Here is a 16,112-nt window from a genome sequence, read left to right as displayed (position 1 = left end):
ATGTAGAGAGCCTTCATATCCTCCTTACTTCAACCTGCATTTTCCAGTGCTCTCACCTGCTGCTTAGCTACCCCATACCATGTGACTACATGCACATCAGGCTTCAGACAGCTTCTAAAAGTTCCTTAAGGCAACTTACTCACACACTGTTGTTGCTGATTTTCTCCCTATTGTTCTGTTTTTCTCCCTGAAAGACTGCCAGAGTGTCGCCATGGACTTTCGAGACAAGATGACGGACTTCAAGCAGTACGTGCCCTTAATCCAGGGGCTGCGCAATCCTGGCATGAGGAGCCGGCACTGGGAGATGCTCTCAGACCAGGTCAAGGCTGAGGTCACACTGGAACCCAGCATGACATTTGGTCGCTGCCTGGAGCTGAACCTGCAGGACCACATGGAGACTGTTCTCAAAGTAGCTGAGACAGCCAGCAAGGAATACGCCATCGAAAATGTGAGAAGAGAGGACTTGTGTCTCTGCTCGCTTCTCAAATAGGTTTCTGTTGAGCAGGCAGTGATGGTGATGTTCTCTGGGTGATGTTCCTGGTGTCCCAGAGTGTTAGACACATTCTGCAGCACAAGTAAAAAGGTTGCTGTCCTTACAGAAGGGAGCAGTGGCCGCACAACTTCCATACGGTAGAAGAACTTATTCTGTCTTGTGCAGAATTTCAGTTGTGGCATTAAAAGTACTGCTTTATGGTTATGTTGATCCACTGCTAGGGTCTCACTCCTCACTGTGGGATTAGTGACTGGTTAAGTTAAAATAAATTGATTGCCTGCACTCTGCCATTCAATGTTATGTCAAAGGGATTAGCTGTGACTGGAAACAGAGATGGCAAATCCTTTAAACCAGTAAACGTGCAAGGAAACCTTTCTAGCTCTGGAGATTCATAGATTAAATAGTCTTTCAGCTTCAGTTCATCAGTTCAGATGTGATCTAAGATAGTCTTGACCTTCTGGCAGCTCTTGTTCTCTGAAATCTCAGGCAAGTTCCCAATGGATAGTTCCCCTTTTGTTAAAGCTGTCATTAATCATAGTCATTAATAAGCCATTTTCTGGCAGCCTCTGTGCATCTAGAGCATAAACAGGCCTGGAGGTGAAATTGCCATTTTTTCCCCTCAAGGTGTTTGTTTCAGCACTGGTGTAGAGGTGTTGAACCTGTGGGCAATGCAGAGGAAATGTGCTGTTGCTGATTGTGTCATGCATAAAATACAAAGCTGCAGTTTCCAGTGCATTCCAGGAGTGAAAATCTGTCATTTTCTACAGAGTGGCATTAAGAGAGTTGTGGAAACTGGGATAACCATTTGCATAGGTTGTATCTGAAAATTAAATTGCTTGTCCCTCTGTTCCAGGCACTCAACAAGATAGAGGCTGAATGGAAATCTGTTTCATTCATTGTGATGCTTTACAAAAACACCAAAACCTATATTCTGAAAAGCACCGATGACATTTCTCAGCTCCTAGATGACCATATTGTCCTGGTTCAGAGCATGTCTTTCTCACCCTTCAAGAAACCTTTTGAGGAAAGGATGAACTTGTGGGAAACTAAGCTGAAGATGACACAGGTACTGGTTTTTACCCACACAAGTGTGGTGAAGGCAGCCAGCTGGGCCTTGCTTGGACATGGACACTGTGCAGATGCTGCTGGGAACTGGGAGGGCAGTTATCAAGAGAGTGTCAGTCTTTAGGGAAGAATAGGGCCTCTGAAAGCCCTCTGGCTATAGGAAAGTAATGCAGCCCTTTTGCTGTCTATTGCAGCATGTTTTGGTAGGGCCAGAGCTTGCCTATTGCTGTGAGTAGTGTTACTGGTCTCTCTAATCATACTGTACTAAGTGGACCTTAGAGATTCTTACAGACCCTGTGAAATCCATGCTAATGATCCACATCTCAGTGTAGGAAAGCACATGGGAGACTGCTGTTTAAGCAGGATCTGCCAGACTGTGCCAGCACTTGCTCATCAAACCAGGAGCACCCAGCAGGACTCTGACAGCAAAATAGCAGTGCTGCAGGACAAAAGTTCCAAAACTTTTGGAAAGGGGAGTGCTAGGAAGTTGTTAATTATTTGGAGAGGAAATTCCAGCTCCTGAGCCTGTAGGTAGATTTTAGAAGTATGGAAGGTGTAAGTGCTGCATCACTTCTTTTTTTCTTTCTTTCTTGTTTTTTTTTTTTTTTTTTAAACTTGTTCTGGTGCACAGTTTGAATGGTTTTGTTCAACAGGTTCATAGCATGGTGTCCTGATATGCTTTTCTTGCTTCCCACTAGGATGTCCTAGAGGAGTGGCTGAACTGTCAGCGTTCTTGGCTTTACTTGGAACCAATCTTTAGCTCAGAGGACATCAAAAGACAGCTCCCCTTGGAAAGCCAGCGCTACAACACTGTGGATAAGGATTGGAGGCTTGTCATGAACAAGGCTAATGCAAACCCTGAGGTATGTGCCTTGATGAAAGCCAGCGCAGGTATCTCAAACACCTTGGAGCTATGTTCACACAAGGACTGTGTCTTTGAGTCATTGTTTTCATAATGGTGTGGACATGAGCAGCACTGTGTTAACTGTGTAGCCTTGCCCAGGGCATTGAGCTGTGTCTCTTCTCTTGGAACTTGGCCTTTTTTTCTGGTGCCTGAATGGACAGAGCCATTCCCTGTCATGCCTTCCAGCAAAGTCTCCACACCACCAGGTTCCTCCTCCTCAACACACAGTATCCCTGCCTCTCAATGACTCTTGTAATCTGCAGTGGTTGTAATCCATAAGGTAACTCCTTCAATTCCTCCTCAAGACTGATTCTCTAAGTTTTTTAGAGCCATTGTATTTGCCTATTTTAGTGTCCTGGTGGCAGTGCTCTGCTCTCTTCTGTTCTCCAGTCTCCACTTCCTAGGACTCCTTCACTGCTTGTATTCCATATTATAAATGTTGGTATTTAGGGGAACCCAGAAATGCTTGTCTCCATAAGGGCTGTTTATCCTCCTTACCCACAAAGCTTACATCTCTCCAGATCCCTGAGAATTCCTGTGAATGAGTCATTTAAATCCCATCAGTAACATCACTCGGCTACCCAATTATCTCCATTGCCTTATCTCCCACATGCTCAGAATACTGATGCTTCCTCTGTTACACATTCTGTTGTAGGTGATTTCTCTGTGCCCAGATCCAGAGCTACTGAAGATGCTGCAAAAGTGTAATGAACTACTTGAACTTGTGCAGAAAGGGCTGAGTGAATATCTGGAGACAAAGAGAGCCGCTTTTCCCAGGTAACCCCAAATTTCTCTGGGCTAGATTGCACTCCCTCTTTCAGAAAATATGAAAGGAGAGGCTAACTGCAGTTCCTTCTGCCAAAACCACCTAAGCTTAGGATTTATTCATGGCCTGCAAACATAAGCAAAGCTGTGCCTTTCAGTGCTGCCATCTCATGGGGAGAAAACAGGCACACACAAATGTGGTGAGTTAAGGGCAGTCTGGTAGCGTTGTTGCATATCTGTGCCTCAGGATTTATGTAGAAAGGGTAGGGTAAAGTTAAAACCTCCAAGTAACTTTGTCTCTTATTCCCTGAAGGAAGACTTCTGTTCCTTGATACTCATATAAACCCTCTTTGGTTGGAAATAACTGACTTCTGCAGAGGGAGAAGTCTGTCTCTACAGAAGGGGAGAGGGCTGGATGGTGGCTGCTCATCTACACAAATACAAAGAGATCAGTGAGCAGTCAGAAACAGTGTCTTCAGCAAAAGCTTGCTCCCCATCATGCCAGCACTTAGCTCTTGCTGCTGCAGTAAACAGAACCTCTCCTCATACTTCCCTCTGTGTTTGTAGGTTCTACTTCCTTTCAGATGATGAGCTGCTGGAAATCCTGTCCCAGACAAAAGACCCCACTGCTGTGCAACCTCACCTCCACAAGTGCTTTGAGAACATTGCACGGGTAGGCACAGCAAGCACACGAGTGGCTTGGCCCACCTTTGGGAAGCTGTGTTGTGGGAGCTTGGAGGCCTTCTGAGGTCTGGAGGAATGTTCACATTCTGCTCTCTGGAAATGTGTCTCCTGGGAACCTGTACCTGTACATAGGCATTGGAAGGTGCTGCCTGGCCTGAAGTGGGATTCCAGCAACCTCACTTTAGACATTTCAAAGCCAGGCATCTGCCCATGATCTGGGTACCCTTGGTTATCCTTCAGACAATGGGGGGAAACAGGCATCTGCAAAGGGTGACTTAGAGAAATTCACTTAGATAGCCATCCTAGGAGGGGAGGACACTCTCTGGAGATGTGTGTCCATCTCACCATGAAGGTCAGGAGAAATAGCTCTGACTTAGCTTTCTACTCACAGGCACTTTGTTAGGATGGAATCCCACTCCTGCTGACAGCCCCAGAAGGGACAAGGACTGAACAAGCCTGAGCTGAATTAAGTTTCTGCCTTCATCCCTTCTTAGGAGCTGGAGTTAACCTGGCTATTTTTCCTTTTTGTTATTCCTAATAGACTTCAGACTCCATAGCTAGTCACAGCTCGAACCACCACAATACTCAAACAGTAAAACCAATCTCCTAGTCATTAGTTTGGAAAAATAGAAAGGAAATTGAATGGGAAACATGATGCAAAGATAAATAAGGGGACTTTCAGTGATATGCTGGGACACCAGAGGAGCTGTTAAAATTTTACTCTTAAAACCAGGCACTGTGACATCAAGGGAAATTATTTGAATCTACAGAATTGAGCAGGAGTCAAGGGTCTGAATCCTAGACAGGCAATGAGAAACGTTCATCCTACCTATAATTTGATTTGCTTCACTCAAGTCACACCAGCAGTGTGAATCTCTTGTTTTCGTAGAATCGTTTTCCATTATTTGGAGAGGTCATTTTACACATCTGTCTCACACTTCATTATCACTACTGGCAACCAAGTTTGGCACCAGGTTTATAATGAGCAAACACTGGTGTAGGCTGGCTGTCCCCCAGGGGCAGGAAGGTAGGGATAGAAAAGAAATCCTCCACTCATATCTCCTGTTGTGCTTCTTCCATTAGCTGAAATTCCAGGAAGACCTACAGATCACACACATGTACTCGGGTGAAGGAGAAGAGGTGAAGCTGTTTTCTGCCATCACTCCCACTGAGAATGTGGAGGACTGGCTGGTGGAAGTGGAGAAATCCATGAGGGCCAGTGTTCGGGACAACATAGAAAAATCAATTGGTGTTTATCCAGAGGTAAGAGTTTTATCACAGACTGGCAGGTCTCTGATGTGCTGGTTCCAGGCTTGCCATAGAGGTCACCAGAGGTGGAGCTGATGAACTTGGGATCTATTCTTTTCTATTCTATTCTATTCTATTCTATTCTATTCTATTCCATTCCATTCCATTCTGTTCTATTCTGTTCCACTTTCAAAACACAGCCTTTAATACAGTTGTGTGCCTGTAAGTGCAGAATGGGCAGCTGGGCAAAAAGCTAATGCTCCAGCAGAATGCAATCCCTGCACACTCTCTCACAGCTTTCCTACAGCATGGAACAATCCTGTATGAATCCATATCTATTCATCTCTCCAGAATACTTCCTCTTTGTAAGGATCTTCTGCTTCAGCTGTCATGTCTCATGCAGTGTGCTAGGGGCTGGTAAAAGTAATCAGGGCACATGAACTGTTGGTTTCAGTCAGTGCATAGGGGATGCAGCATGGCTCTGGTTTCTGTATAAAAGCTATGCTGGTGTAAAATTGAAATTTCTAATCTAGGTAGGGAGAAAGGCTAAAAAATAAAGAGGCTTCAGATATTTCTGTTACTTTTTCTTATTTGGACTGAAAATTTGAAAGGAGGAAAGTTAGAATAGACCAGAGGAGGGGAAACATTCTTTTGGGTCTCACAGATTCCTACTCTTCGCCTGCTAATGGCTACTTGTAACTGGTTACTGCAAGTGGCATAGTGGAGAGAAGGTGCCTGCTGTACCCAGTGCCTGAAGGTGATTTCTTCACAGCAGGTGGAAGGGAAAGAAAAGGAAATCTTCTTACACAAGAATTCAGTGCTGATTTGTTAATCATGCCTCTCAGAGCAAGAGGACATAAAAATAAATAAATAAATAAATAATTGCCTTACCACCTTCTTCCCCTTTCTCACACCTATTTTTTTCTTTTTTAAGACTCCACGTACCAAATGGGTCTTGGAATGGCCTGGACAAGTGGTCATTGCTGGCTGCCAGATTTTCTGGACAAAGGAAGTGTCTGAAGCTCTGGAGGCTGGAGATTTGTCCAGCAGGCTTTACCCACAGCTGAGTGCTCAGGTATGAAAATGAATGTAAGGGTGAGATTTTGCCAGGTGGAGACTTTTCAGTCATCAGACCTCAGACATGTAATAAATACACCCAGGACAATATTGGTGGGAAAGCAGAGACACAGTTTTGCATAGCACTGTTCAAAACAAGTGATAAAACAGGTTGTCTTCTTAATTATTAGGGTATTTGTCATAATAAACCTCAAATATTATACAGGATTGATAATATGATCACCACCTGAACACTATAACAAGGTGAAATATATCTTCTCTGGGGTTATCCAAGAAGCCAAAGGTGAAGAACTGAAGTGATGGACAGTGGAGGAAACTGCATCCTTCATATCTAATCACACCTAATACCTGAGACTTATTAGCTCTGGACTTCATAGTGGCTCCAGCTCTTTCTTTTCACCTGACCATGGTAATGGTGTAGGCAAAACTCAGCTCTGAGCCAGCCCTGAGTAGTATTTGCTTTCTGAGCAACCATTTGTATTTCTGAAAAGAGAAGAGGCAGAAGTTGCCTGAGCACAGCATATGATCTAAGACTCAGCACGCCCTGAGTTTGATTGCATTGTGTTGGTACAGAGTGGATTGCTTCAGGGTATTTCCTTTTGTTCCCCAGCTGGGAGATTTGGTGGCCCTGGTCCGTGGGAGGCTGTCCAAGATGCAGCGAGCAGTGCTGTCAGCTCTCATTGTGATCGAGGTCCATGCCAAGGACGTGGCAGCAAAGCTGGTTGAGGAGAATATAAGGAGCATGAACGACTTTGAGTGGATCTCCCAGCTCAGGTTAGAGAGCACAGCTGCTGAGCCTCACCTGGCCTCTCTGGCGGTGTCCATTCTCCTTACCCATCAGCTGTGTCCATGGCAAATGGAAACAGGAGCATGAGACAGATCTAGCTTTGATGGCATTCTCTTTGGCAATGTAAACTAACCCATGCATGTTTCATTGTGAAAGGCCATGCTCCTGCCCAAGGGGTGCAATGCTTGATCCCAGGTCCTGTGAGAACTCCTGTCCACCCTGTTGTGCTACTTTAGCCTTCCTGTTCTCGAGAGGGAAATCCCTTGACAATCATGTCTCCAAACCTGCAGGCTGTAATCTCATGAGCTGCTGCTTTGTCTGCCAGGCAGTGTTTATCTTTCTGATGCCATGTTCACTCACCATTAGATACTACTGGACAAGGGAAGACCTGTACATCAGAGCAGTCAATGCTGAGTTTATCTATGGCTATGAGTACCTGGGCAACACTGGCCGTCTGGTTATCACACCCCTCACTGACAGGTAAAGACATTGTTTTCTGGGAAACAAATGCACCTTTTTCTTTTATTTTCTTTTTTTTGTTTGTTTGTTTGGTTTTTTTGTTTGTTTGTTTGTTTGTTTGCTCTGGATGAAGAGGATTAAACCAAGGATCTGACCATGCAGGTCCTACATCTTAAAGTACGTAAATAGAATCCATTTGTACAGTAAAGGACTACTTGAGACAAGTGCACAGGAGCACCCTGGCATTGGTTGCTACTGTATTCTGGGTGGTCAATGCTCAGACTGATTGCTTTCACTCTCCTAATTCTTAATGTAGTGCTCTCATACAAAATGCCCACCTGATAGCTAAGGAGCTCTTCTAGAAACCAGCTAGTACTCTAGAATATGCAGCAGAAATAATAGTTTTACCCTTTTGTAACTGTCCTTTTTCTGCAGAATGAATTTGTAGCCAGTGGCAGAAGGATTTATCCATGCAGACCCCCATGAATACTAATCAAGGCCACATAGCTCTAACTCCTTTACAGAATGCTGCATATCTAAGCAGTTTTGTAGAATAATGAATGATGGATTCCTCCTTGTCTCCAGCTGTATAGATCATATGTCTCCTTGCTGAAATCAGTAGTACAAATACTTTTCTTCGTCATCTGGTCTCTTATTTGTTGTAGGTGTTATCTGACACTTACAGGAGCTCTGCATCTGAAATTTGGAGGAGCACCTGCAGGACCAGCAGGAACAGGCAAAACAGAAACAACAAAAGATCTGGGCAAAGCACTGGCAATCCAAACTGTAGTGTTCAACTGCTCTGACCAACTTGACTTTATGGCAATGGGCAAGTTTTTTAAGGGACTAGCCAGGTACAGTGAAATGCTGAGTGTCATTATTGAGGGGTGCTGCACACTGGGAATTGGTGGGTACTTTTCATAGCACCACAAGAGAACAAGAAAAGACCTAGCAAGGGGGTTACTGAATTCTAGAATGAGCAAGGTTACAAAATTCCAGCCAGAAAGGAGGAACAGTTGATCCAATTATATATATTAAAAAAAGAGATAAAAGGAGATCCTTGTTCATTTAAGGCAAAATTGAAATGCTTTGCACTAATCCACAATGCACTAATCCACCTGTGCAAATGTTTGCAGCTTTGGCCTTTATTTTAATATCATCCATGTTGGACTGAGATTCAGCCCACAAGCTGCTTAATCTTAAGAAGAAGAGAATCTGCTGAGAGTATTCAAAATTGAGCAGCCAAGAGAGACTGCTCTAAGCCCTGAGGGATCCTCTCAGAGAGGCTTCTCTCTTCTCTACATTTCAAACAGAGCTGGTCCAATTAGTCTGTTGCACACTGGTGAATCTGAATTAGTTACTCCAACAAAAGCTGATATTCTTTGCTCAGATGTTTTCTTTGTAAGTAATTTAACTTCTTTCTTAAGTCATGCCTTGTGGGAAGATCACCTTCCTCATATGCATGCTTCCAGCTTTATATATAGTTTTCCAAACTCTGAAAAATTGACTTAAGCGTTGTCTAAACAGTATCTGCTACACTTGGAGCTCAGGTACAAACCAGAAATTCAGCATGACACCTCTTTAAAGCTCAAATGTGTAACATGGAGAATTTGTCCCAGGCTGTAGGATTGGATACTGCCATGGGCACTCATCACATGGCCTGGGATGCACAGTCAGGGTGTCCACTGAACCGGGACACAGTGGCTGTGTCACTGTTTGCCATGGGACATCAGGGCCCTTTTGTGGTCACTTCCAGTCTCTGTTATGCCTACCCAGTATATGGATATATAACTTCTGGATCTAGCTGAACTTTTGACTGCAAGTTTGCTCCTGTGTGGTGTTCCTGACTCCCCTCATTCTTCCTTCCCTGCCCAGCTCTGGTGCCTGGGCTTGCTTCGATGAGTTCAACCGCATCGATATCGAGGTGCTGTCTGTGGTGGCCCAGCAGATCACAACCATCCAGAAAGCACAGCAGCAGAGGGTATGTAAGGAACACGTGGATGCAAAGGCAGGCAAAAAAATCTCCACTTGAGCTAGTTCAGGCAATCCTTGTCTCTGCACACACCTTCAAGCTTCACTTCTCAGGGGCAGCTCTTAACAGACATCCTTGAGGAGAGGTTTGAACAATGTCCTAACTATGGCACATCATATCAGTTCATTACAGTCAACATCCTCAGGGGAATTTTTAACTTCACCTTAGTCTGTGCTGCCAGAGTTGCCCACACTCTCACAGGCTGAAGTACCTCTCAGCTTGAGCTGTAGTGCCAGCAGACTTTGGTGTGGGAGACACTGATACAGATCCACTGAGCTGATCTAAACTGGAGCCGTGATAAAGGCAGTCAGTGCTCTGACATTAATTGCTCAGCACCAAATTTGTCCAAATGTGTTAACCAAGCTTTGGTGGATTCAGAAACCCAGTATGTGCAGAAAAACACATATTCTCGTGCACACAGAGTTGCATTGTAAAGAGAATTGTTGTGAACTGTTGGCTTTAATGGAGATTCAGCTGTCAGCCAGTCTAGCAGCCAGCCTCTGCTTTGTTCTCTGGAGGCTCAGAAGGTTTAAGACCTGAATCTCATTGACTTTGGCTTGGAATTAGAAACTTGCTCTCCGTAAATTCTTCTGCATTACTTTATCCCCCATCTGAAATTACTACCTACACAGCTTTAAAAAGGATTTAGGTTTCTCTTTGCCCTCTTTGCCATGAATTAATTCAGGTCTGATCTCTAGTGCAAAATAAATGGGAAGATGTTTGTTTACAGCTGAAGGGATAGAAGTCTGTTCGAGAGTTTAAAGGGAAAAAAAGGAAAATTTAACCAATCAGTAAATCTTCCACAAGCCCAGTCTTTTATACAGTGAAAAATATTGCTGGTAATACTGGATTCCTGCAGTGGGACCAGATTGAGTCACTACTGTTGTGGGCAGCTGTGTGTGTTTGTGCTTTATAATTTAACAACTTAAAGCTATTGTTCTCTTGGAAGATTCTATTACATTATTTAATTTGCAGGTCAGGCTCTGTTCTTCGAGGATGATCATACTTTTAATTTTCCAGGTGGAAACCTTCATATTTGAAGGCACAGAGATCCCACTGGTCCCATCCTGTGCAGTCTTCATCACAATGAACCCAGGGTACGCTGGGCGCACTGAGCTGCCTGATAACCTGAAGGTAAGGAGGGTAGGCTGCACAGGCAGAAGGAAGAGGGGAAATAAATGTGCTGGGTGCTACCTGGATCCATCAGTGTGTCCATGGCAAGAGTTAGGGTGTGAATCTTTTGAGGAGTCTCCAGGATCACTTTGAGATTTGAACCACATGTGTAAGGAAATGGCACTGTTCAGATTGCAGTCTGCAGGGATGCTGCAGTGACAGCTGCCAAGCACACTCATGTTGTGTCCTCTAAACAGTCTGGAATGGATACTCAGCATTTTCAGTTTGCTGGGAAAAAAAAGCAAGAAATGACAGTGTTTTGAACATTGTGTTGGATCTTTATGTTCCAGGCTCTCTTTCGTCCTGTGGCTATGATGGTCCCAGATTACTCCATGATTGCTGAGATCTCACTCTACTCCTTCGGGTTTAATGAAGCCAAAGTCCTTGCAAAGAAGATTACCACAACATTCAAACTACTGTCAGAACAGCTCAGCTCCCAGGTAGATGTCTTAATGTCCAAGACTGTTTTTTAAATGTGAGACTTTCTCAGCCTAGGCATGAAGTACCCTGATGGTTTTCTTGGTGCCTAGTGATAGCATATCTCAGAAAGGTCACTACATCCATTCTTCATCTGCCTTCTTTCTTTCTTTCTTTCTTTTTAATTCTTGTTTCTGCTCCTGTGGCTGGACTTGGATTCACCTTAAATCCTATTTAGGATTACAGTGGCAAGACAGTTGAGCTAAACAGCCCTGCCTGCTTTTCCTTCCATCTAGGATTTTTCACTGTGTACTTATTCTCAACTTCCTCATGCATAGACTGTACAGCTGAGGACTTAGTTGACTGAGAATGGGGTTGGATGAAAGAGGAATTGTTCTGAAGGCATAACTCTCATTTTTCTTTTCTCGCCTGCTAGCTGAGTACATGCCTAAGTTTACTTTTTTATGTGGTGCTCCTCTACTTGATGATATTGTTTCCTCTGTGCCTTTTTCAGGACCACTATGACTTTGGGATGAGAGCTGTGAAGACTGTCATCTCAACAGCTGGCAATCTCAAAAGAGAGAATCCTGATATGGATGAGGTAAACATGTTTGTACTTTACACTGCCATAGACTTATGGGGCCTTTTCTGCAGCCTCATACAAGAGGAAATATCTCTGAAGTCCTGAGTTCTCAAATCCTTGCAGGAGCTGATCTGCCTGCGAGCTATTAGGGATGCCAATGTACCCAAATTCCTGCAGGATGACCTCAAGCTCTTCAATGGTATTGTCTCAGATTTATTTCCAAATATCAAGGAAACACCTGTTGATTATGGCATCCTGGAAGAAGCCATTCGCAAATCCTGCATCGAGGCAAATCTGAAGGATGTTGATGGTGAGGAGAAAGTCTCTCCACAAGTTCCCTCTGGACCTGGGCTTTTAGTCCAGCATGCTGCCCTGGGAAAGAGATGTGTTCCCAGGCCCACTCTGCATCATCTTCCTGTGCAGGTTTTGTGACTAAATGCATCCAGCTGTACGAGACCACCGTAGTTCGTCACGGCCTGATGCTGGTGGGACCAACAGGTTCTGGGAAGACAAAGGTATGGGTGAGACACTGTGCTGGCCCCAGCAAACCATCACCTACCAAGTGATGCAGTGGGTTAAGTTTCACAGAAGATCCATACTGGCATTTAAAGCTTCTCTCCCTAGAAGTCAGGGCACAAAGATGCTACCTGTCAGTAATAATTTGTAGTCATGGGGAGGTATATTACTGGTTCGCTTTTGAGCTGTGGGATTAGACAGAAGCTCATTAGTTCTCCTGCACATGTCTAAGGCTGAGACATACTTTGACCTCTCTAGGTGCTTCAGGCCTCTTGCACACAAGATCTAACTTCCTCCTCCACTGCATATAGAGTGCTTAATTTCTGTGCTTTTGTTTCAGCCAGACATTTCCATACTATAATATTACCCTTCACTATGTCTCTTTTCTCACTGCATTTGAATGCAGTTGCTGTGAGAGCAAGTGGCTTTGTTGCCCTGGAGCCATGGCAGTTAACTCTCTGGCTGTCCTGCTTTTGCAGAGTTATGAAGTCCTGGCAGCTGCAATGACATCACTGAAAGGTCAGCCTGCAGCCAGTGGTGGGAATTACGAAGCAGTCCGCTACTTTGTACTGAATCCCAAATCCATCACAATGGGCCAGCTTTATGGAGAGTTCAACTTGCTAACGCATGAATGGTAAAGTACAAAACCTTCTTTCCTTTCTTCCAGACAGAAAACACTTTTCTGGTCTTGAGCGTCTTCTCTCCAAGGCTGAGAACCGTTTGGGGTGGTGGCATAAAACCAGAAGTGATCAAGTCCTTATCCCCACCAAGCTACAGCAGCCAGTCACGGCGATTTAAGCTGACATCCTTCATTGTGCACTTGGCCCCGTCTGCCAGCACATGCCCAGACAGTTCCTGCAGCTCAGCTCGCAGCATTAACTGCAGAACAATAATTCAATAGCTTTGGAGCACATGCCCCTGCTCCTAAGATACAGCAGCTTAAAAACACTTGCTTTGCTTCTGAAGAAAAGTGACCTCTGTACTGCGCACTTGAATTGTTCTGTATAAATACTCTGGTATCCTTGAGTGATGAGGAATGACTTTGAGGCATAAAGAGGAATTTCATTCCTGTTGCCAGGGCTCCTGCTTGCTTACATGGTTTGGAAACAAGAACCAATAGCCCACTTGCCCTCTTTATAGCCAGGTCCTACTGCTTATGTTTCCATATGTGACCTGAGGTTGACTTTGCAGCTCACTTTATCCATAAGCTAGGATGTGAGAAGCAGTGTGAATCTCCCTTTGGCCCTGTCAGCCAGCACTTGTCTCAGGGCAAAGCTAAAGACTGTGTTCTGTAAAATGAGGGAAACTAAACATATATAAACCTAACTATCCCTGGGAAAAGTGCAAGCCAGTAAACATTACTGATGCTGTGACCAGAGCTTCCCAGCTTAGGATGTGGTACATATTTACTGAAGGACATTTTATAGGAGCTCCAATTAAGCTCAACAGTTTATTTATGATGTGACTCTACACGGGCATGTCAGTGTGACAAAAAAGAAAAATACAGCAATTCCGTAAAATATATTTACAGACAAATCCATCTGCTTTAATCAGCTGAGCTTTAGCACAGACTGTTTTCCCTTGATCTCAGTAACAATACCCTGGAATTCACTAGTACTATAAAAATAACAAATAATTATTTAATAGCAGGAATCGAGTCCAGGATCTGAATGGAAACCGTGCTCAAGGTTTCCATGTACAGATTAAATTCTTGCTGCCAACAGCCAGCATTCCTTGTGTCTGTTCTCCTGGTCACCAGCTCCAGCACCACCCGGGTTCACAGGCAGCTGAGGATGGGGAACTTCAGTTATAAAGAGGGTAGGGTCATGCTCTTTAGCCTGGATTTATCCTTTTAACCTTGAGAAAAAGAGAAAAAGAGGCATCTCCAGAAAGCAGATAATCTGCCTGTGACTTGAACTGGATGCTAGCAAGGCCTCTTTACTCTTCACTGAGGACAGAGATGTTAAAGGGAAGCTTGACATCTTATAGTTAAATGATACAAATTCCAGATCCTGGTGCTCAAAGAAATTGTTTTGTGGTGTCACTCAGGCTGAGATGTGTCTCAGTAAAAAAGGAATGAGGTGGACCTTTCTGCAGCTCGTAGATAAGGGAGACAAGTGAAGCAGGATAAGATTGCCTTTTGTGGTGGGAACTTTGCCATTTATTTCAGCAAAACCAGAATGGGCCAAGCCCTGCCTTCCTCCTGCCTTTCAGGACAGACGGGATCTTTTCCACACTCATGCGCCGGGGAACTGTGGCTGCTGACTCCAACAAGAAGTGGTACATGTTTGATGGGCCAGTGGATGCTTTGTGGATTGAGAACATGAACACAGTACTTGATGACAATAAGAAGCTATGCCTCAGCTCAGGGGAAATCATCAAGATGACAGAGGTAACTCATCCCTCCCACTTTTGCTGCCTGTTGTCTGTACTCCTTCCTCCCTGCATTGAAATACGTTTCAAAACTGAGCAGGTCCTTATCCTTTGTTTTATTTTCTAATTTCCAGGGCATGACCATGATGTTTGAAGTCCAGGATTTGGCTGTTGCCTCCCCTGCCACAGTCTCCCGCTGTGGCATGGTTTACCTGGAACCCAGCATTTTGGGGCTGGACCCTTTCATTGAATGCTGGCTGAAAAATATGCCAGAAGTCATGCAGCGCTTCGCACAGCAGCTGGCATCTCTCTTCAAGAGATTCCTCCAGGTGAGCTGTTCCAGCCTTTCCATGTCATCTTGAACATCAACCAGCCCAGTCTTGTAAAGGCCTGGATTTAAATGCCATTGTGGGAACATTTCCTACCATAATATCTATCATGAAAACGTCTCTGTGAATTTTGTGGTTTTAATAGAGGTTACTCACTGATCTCTGTAGATGTGACTAAGTCTTATTGGTCATTATAGTTGGTTTTATTTCATTTTAAAATTATCTTCTGGACAAAACCATCCCTAGTGCAGTTTCATAGCTTAGAGTGGAGCCCCTCCAGGGAGAAGGTTGTACAAACAAGTCTTGTTATTTTTACTCTGCTGATAAGCCATTATTTTAATGAAGAACCTGGAGCTACAAAGGAAGGCTCTAAAGGGAGCAAACCATTTAACATCAGTGATAGCACAAGATACATGTAACTGTTACACAGAACCAAAAGGGAGGCCCAGAGGTTTCTTGGTGTTAAGACTGAACCAAGGGGCTTGTCTTGCTTTTCTCCAGTAAAAATGGTGGTACTTGGGATGCGGTTGGAAATGGCAGCATTCTCAGTTGTGGTCTCCCTGCTAAACATAACATGATGGAGGTGAACAAGAAGGTAAAACCAAAGACAGCTGTGCTGGATGCTGACACTGAGCTGTCCCTGCCTGTCTTTCCAGGAGGCCATCGACTTTTTACGAAGCTCTGTGAAGGAGATAATTGCCTCTACAGACAGTAACCTCACAATGAGCCTCCTCACGCTCTTGGAATGTCAGTATCAGCCCTTCATTCCCGTTAAGGTAGATTTTGCTACCTCTATCACTGTTACTTGTGTCTGTAACTCTTAAGGACGCTAAGTCATGGAAAGAGTTAGTCACCAGAGAGCAAGATGTTGGTGCAGAAAGGTCATGCTGTAGCTCATCTGCGTGGCAGAAGGTAATACAGCATCCAGCAAATCACAGGTAAACCTGGAAGGATTATGCTCTGCCCACTGAAGGAACACAAGATAAGCTCCATGCCTACCAGGCTGGAGGGCAGAGGTTCACTTTTATTTATAGCAGAGGGAATTGGAGAATGAGGGGAAAGCAAAGATCAGAGCTGAGCAATGATGCACTTCAGATTGTGGGTCCTTTGAGAATTAGTATTGAAGAAGGCTGGACAATTTTCAAATTAAAAACCTAGACTAAATTCTTCTCCCATCTCCTGTTGAGTGACGTTAGTTCAGCAAAGG

At 44.3% G+C, this 16,112-nt stretch overlaps 1 protein-coding gene across 1 annotated transcript in view; it reads left to right on the top strand.

Annotated features, from left to right (window-relative positions):
- Window positions 1–16,112, top strand: part of DNAH1 (dynein axonemal heavy chain 1) — a 69,207-nt gene that overhangs the window by 22,210 nt on the left and 30,885 nt on the right. Inside the window, exons 19-38 of the mRNA XM_041425941.1 lie at window positions 195–448; window positions 1,347–1,559; window positions 2,257–2,421; window positions 3,118–3,239; window positions 3,795–3,900; window positions 4,995–5,174; window positions 6,094–6,234; window positions 6,847–7,010; window positions 7,390–7,503; window positions 8,148–8,336; window positions 9,358–9,463; window positions 10,535–10,648; window positions 10,978–11,127; window positions 11,619–11,705; window positions 11,811–11,997; window positions 12,111–12,202; window positions 12,683–12,837; window positions 14,418–14,595; window positions 14,711–14,905; window positions 15,562–15,681. Coding sequence (XP_041281875.1) covers window positions 195–448; window positions 1,347–1,559; window positions 2,257–2,421; window positions 3,118–3,239; window positions 3,795–3,900; window positions 4,995–5,174; window positions 6,094–6,234; window positions 6,847–7,010; window positions 7,390–7,503; window positions 8,148–8,336; window positions 9,358–9,463; window positions 10,535–10,648; window positions 10,978–11,127; window positions 11,619–11,705; window positions 11,811–11,997; window positions 12,111–12,202; window positions 12,683–12,837; window positions 14,418–14,595; window positions 14,711–14,905; window positions 15,562–15,681 — 3,032 coding nt within the window. The remainder of the gene's footprint in view (window positions 1–194; window positions 449–1,346; window positions 1,560–2,256; window positions 2,422–3,117; window positions 3,240–3,794; window positions 3,901–4,994; window positions 5,175–6,093; window positions 6,235–6,846; window positions 7,011–7,389; window positions 7,504–8,147; window positions 8,337–9,357; window positions 9,464–10,534; window positions 10,649–10,977; window positions 11,128–11,618; window positions 11,706–11,810; window positions 11,998–12,110; window positions 12,203–12,682; window positions 12,838–14,417; window positions 14,596–14,710; window positions 14,906–15,561; window positions 15,682–16,112) is intronic.

The sequence above is a fragment of the Onychostruthus taczanowskii genome, unplaced genomic scaffold, assembly GCF_017590055.1.
Source record: "Onychostruthus taczanowskii isolate IOZ18803 unplaced genomic scaffold, ASM1759005v1 scaffold9, whole genome shotgun sequence".
NCBI classification, from domain to species: Eukaryota; Metazoa; Chordata; class Aves; order Passeriformes; family Passeridae; genus Onychostruthus; species Onychostruthus taczanowskii.
Note: the sequence above shows the minus strand (reverse complement) of the source record. Positions and strands in the feature narration are given on the sequence as shown.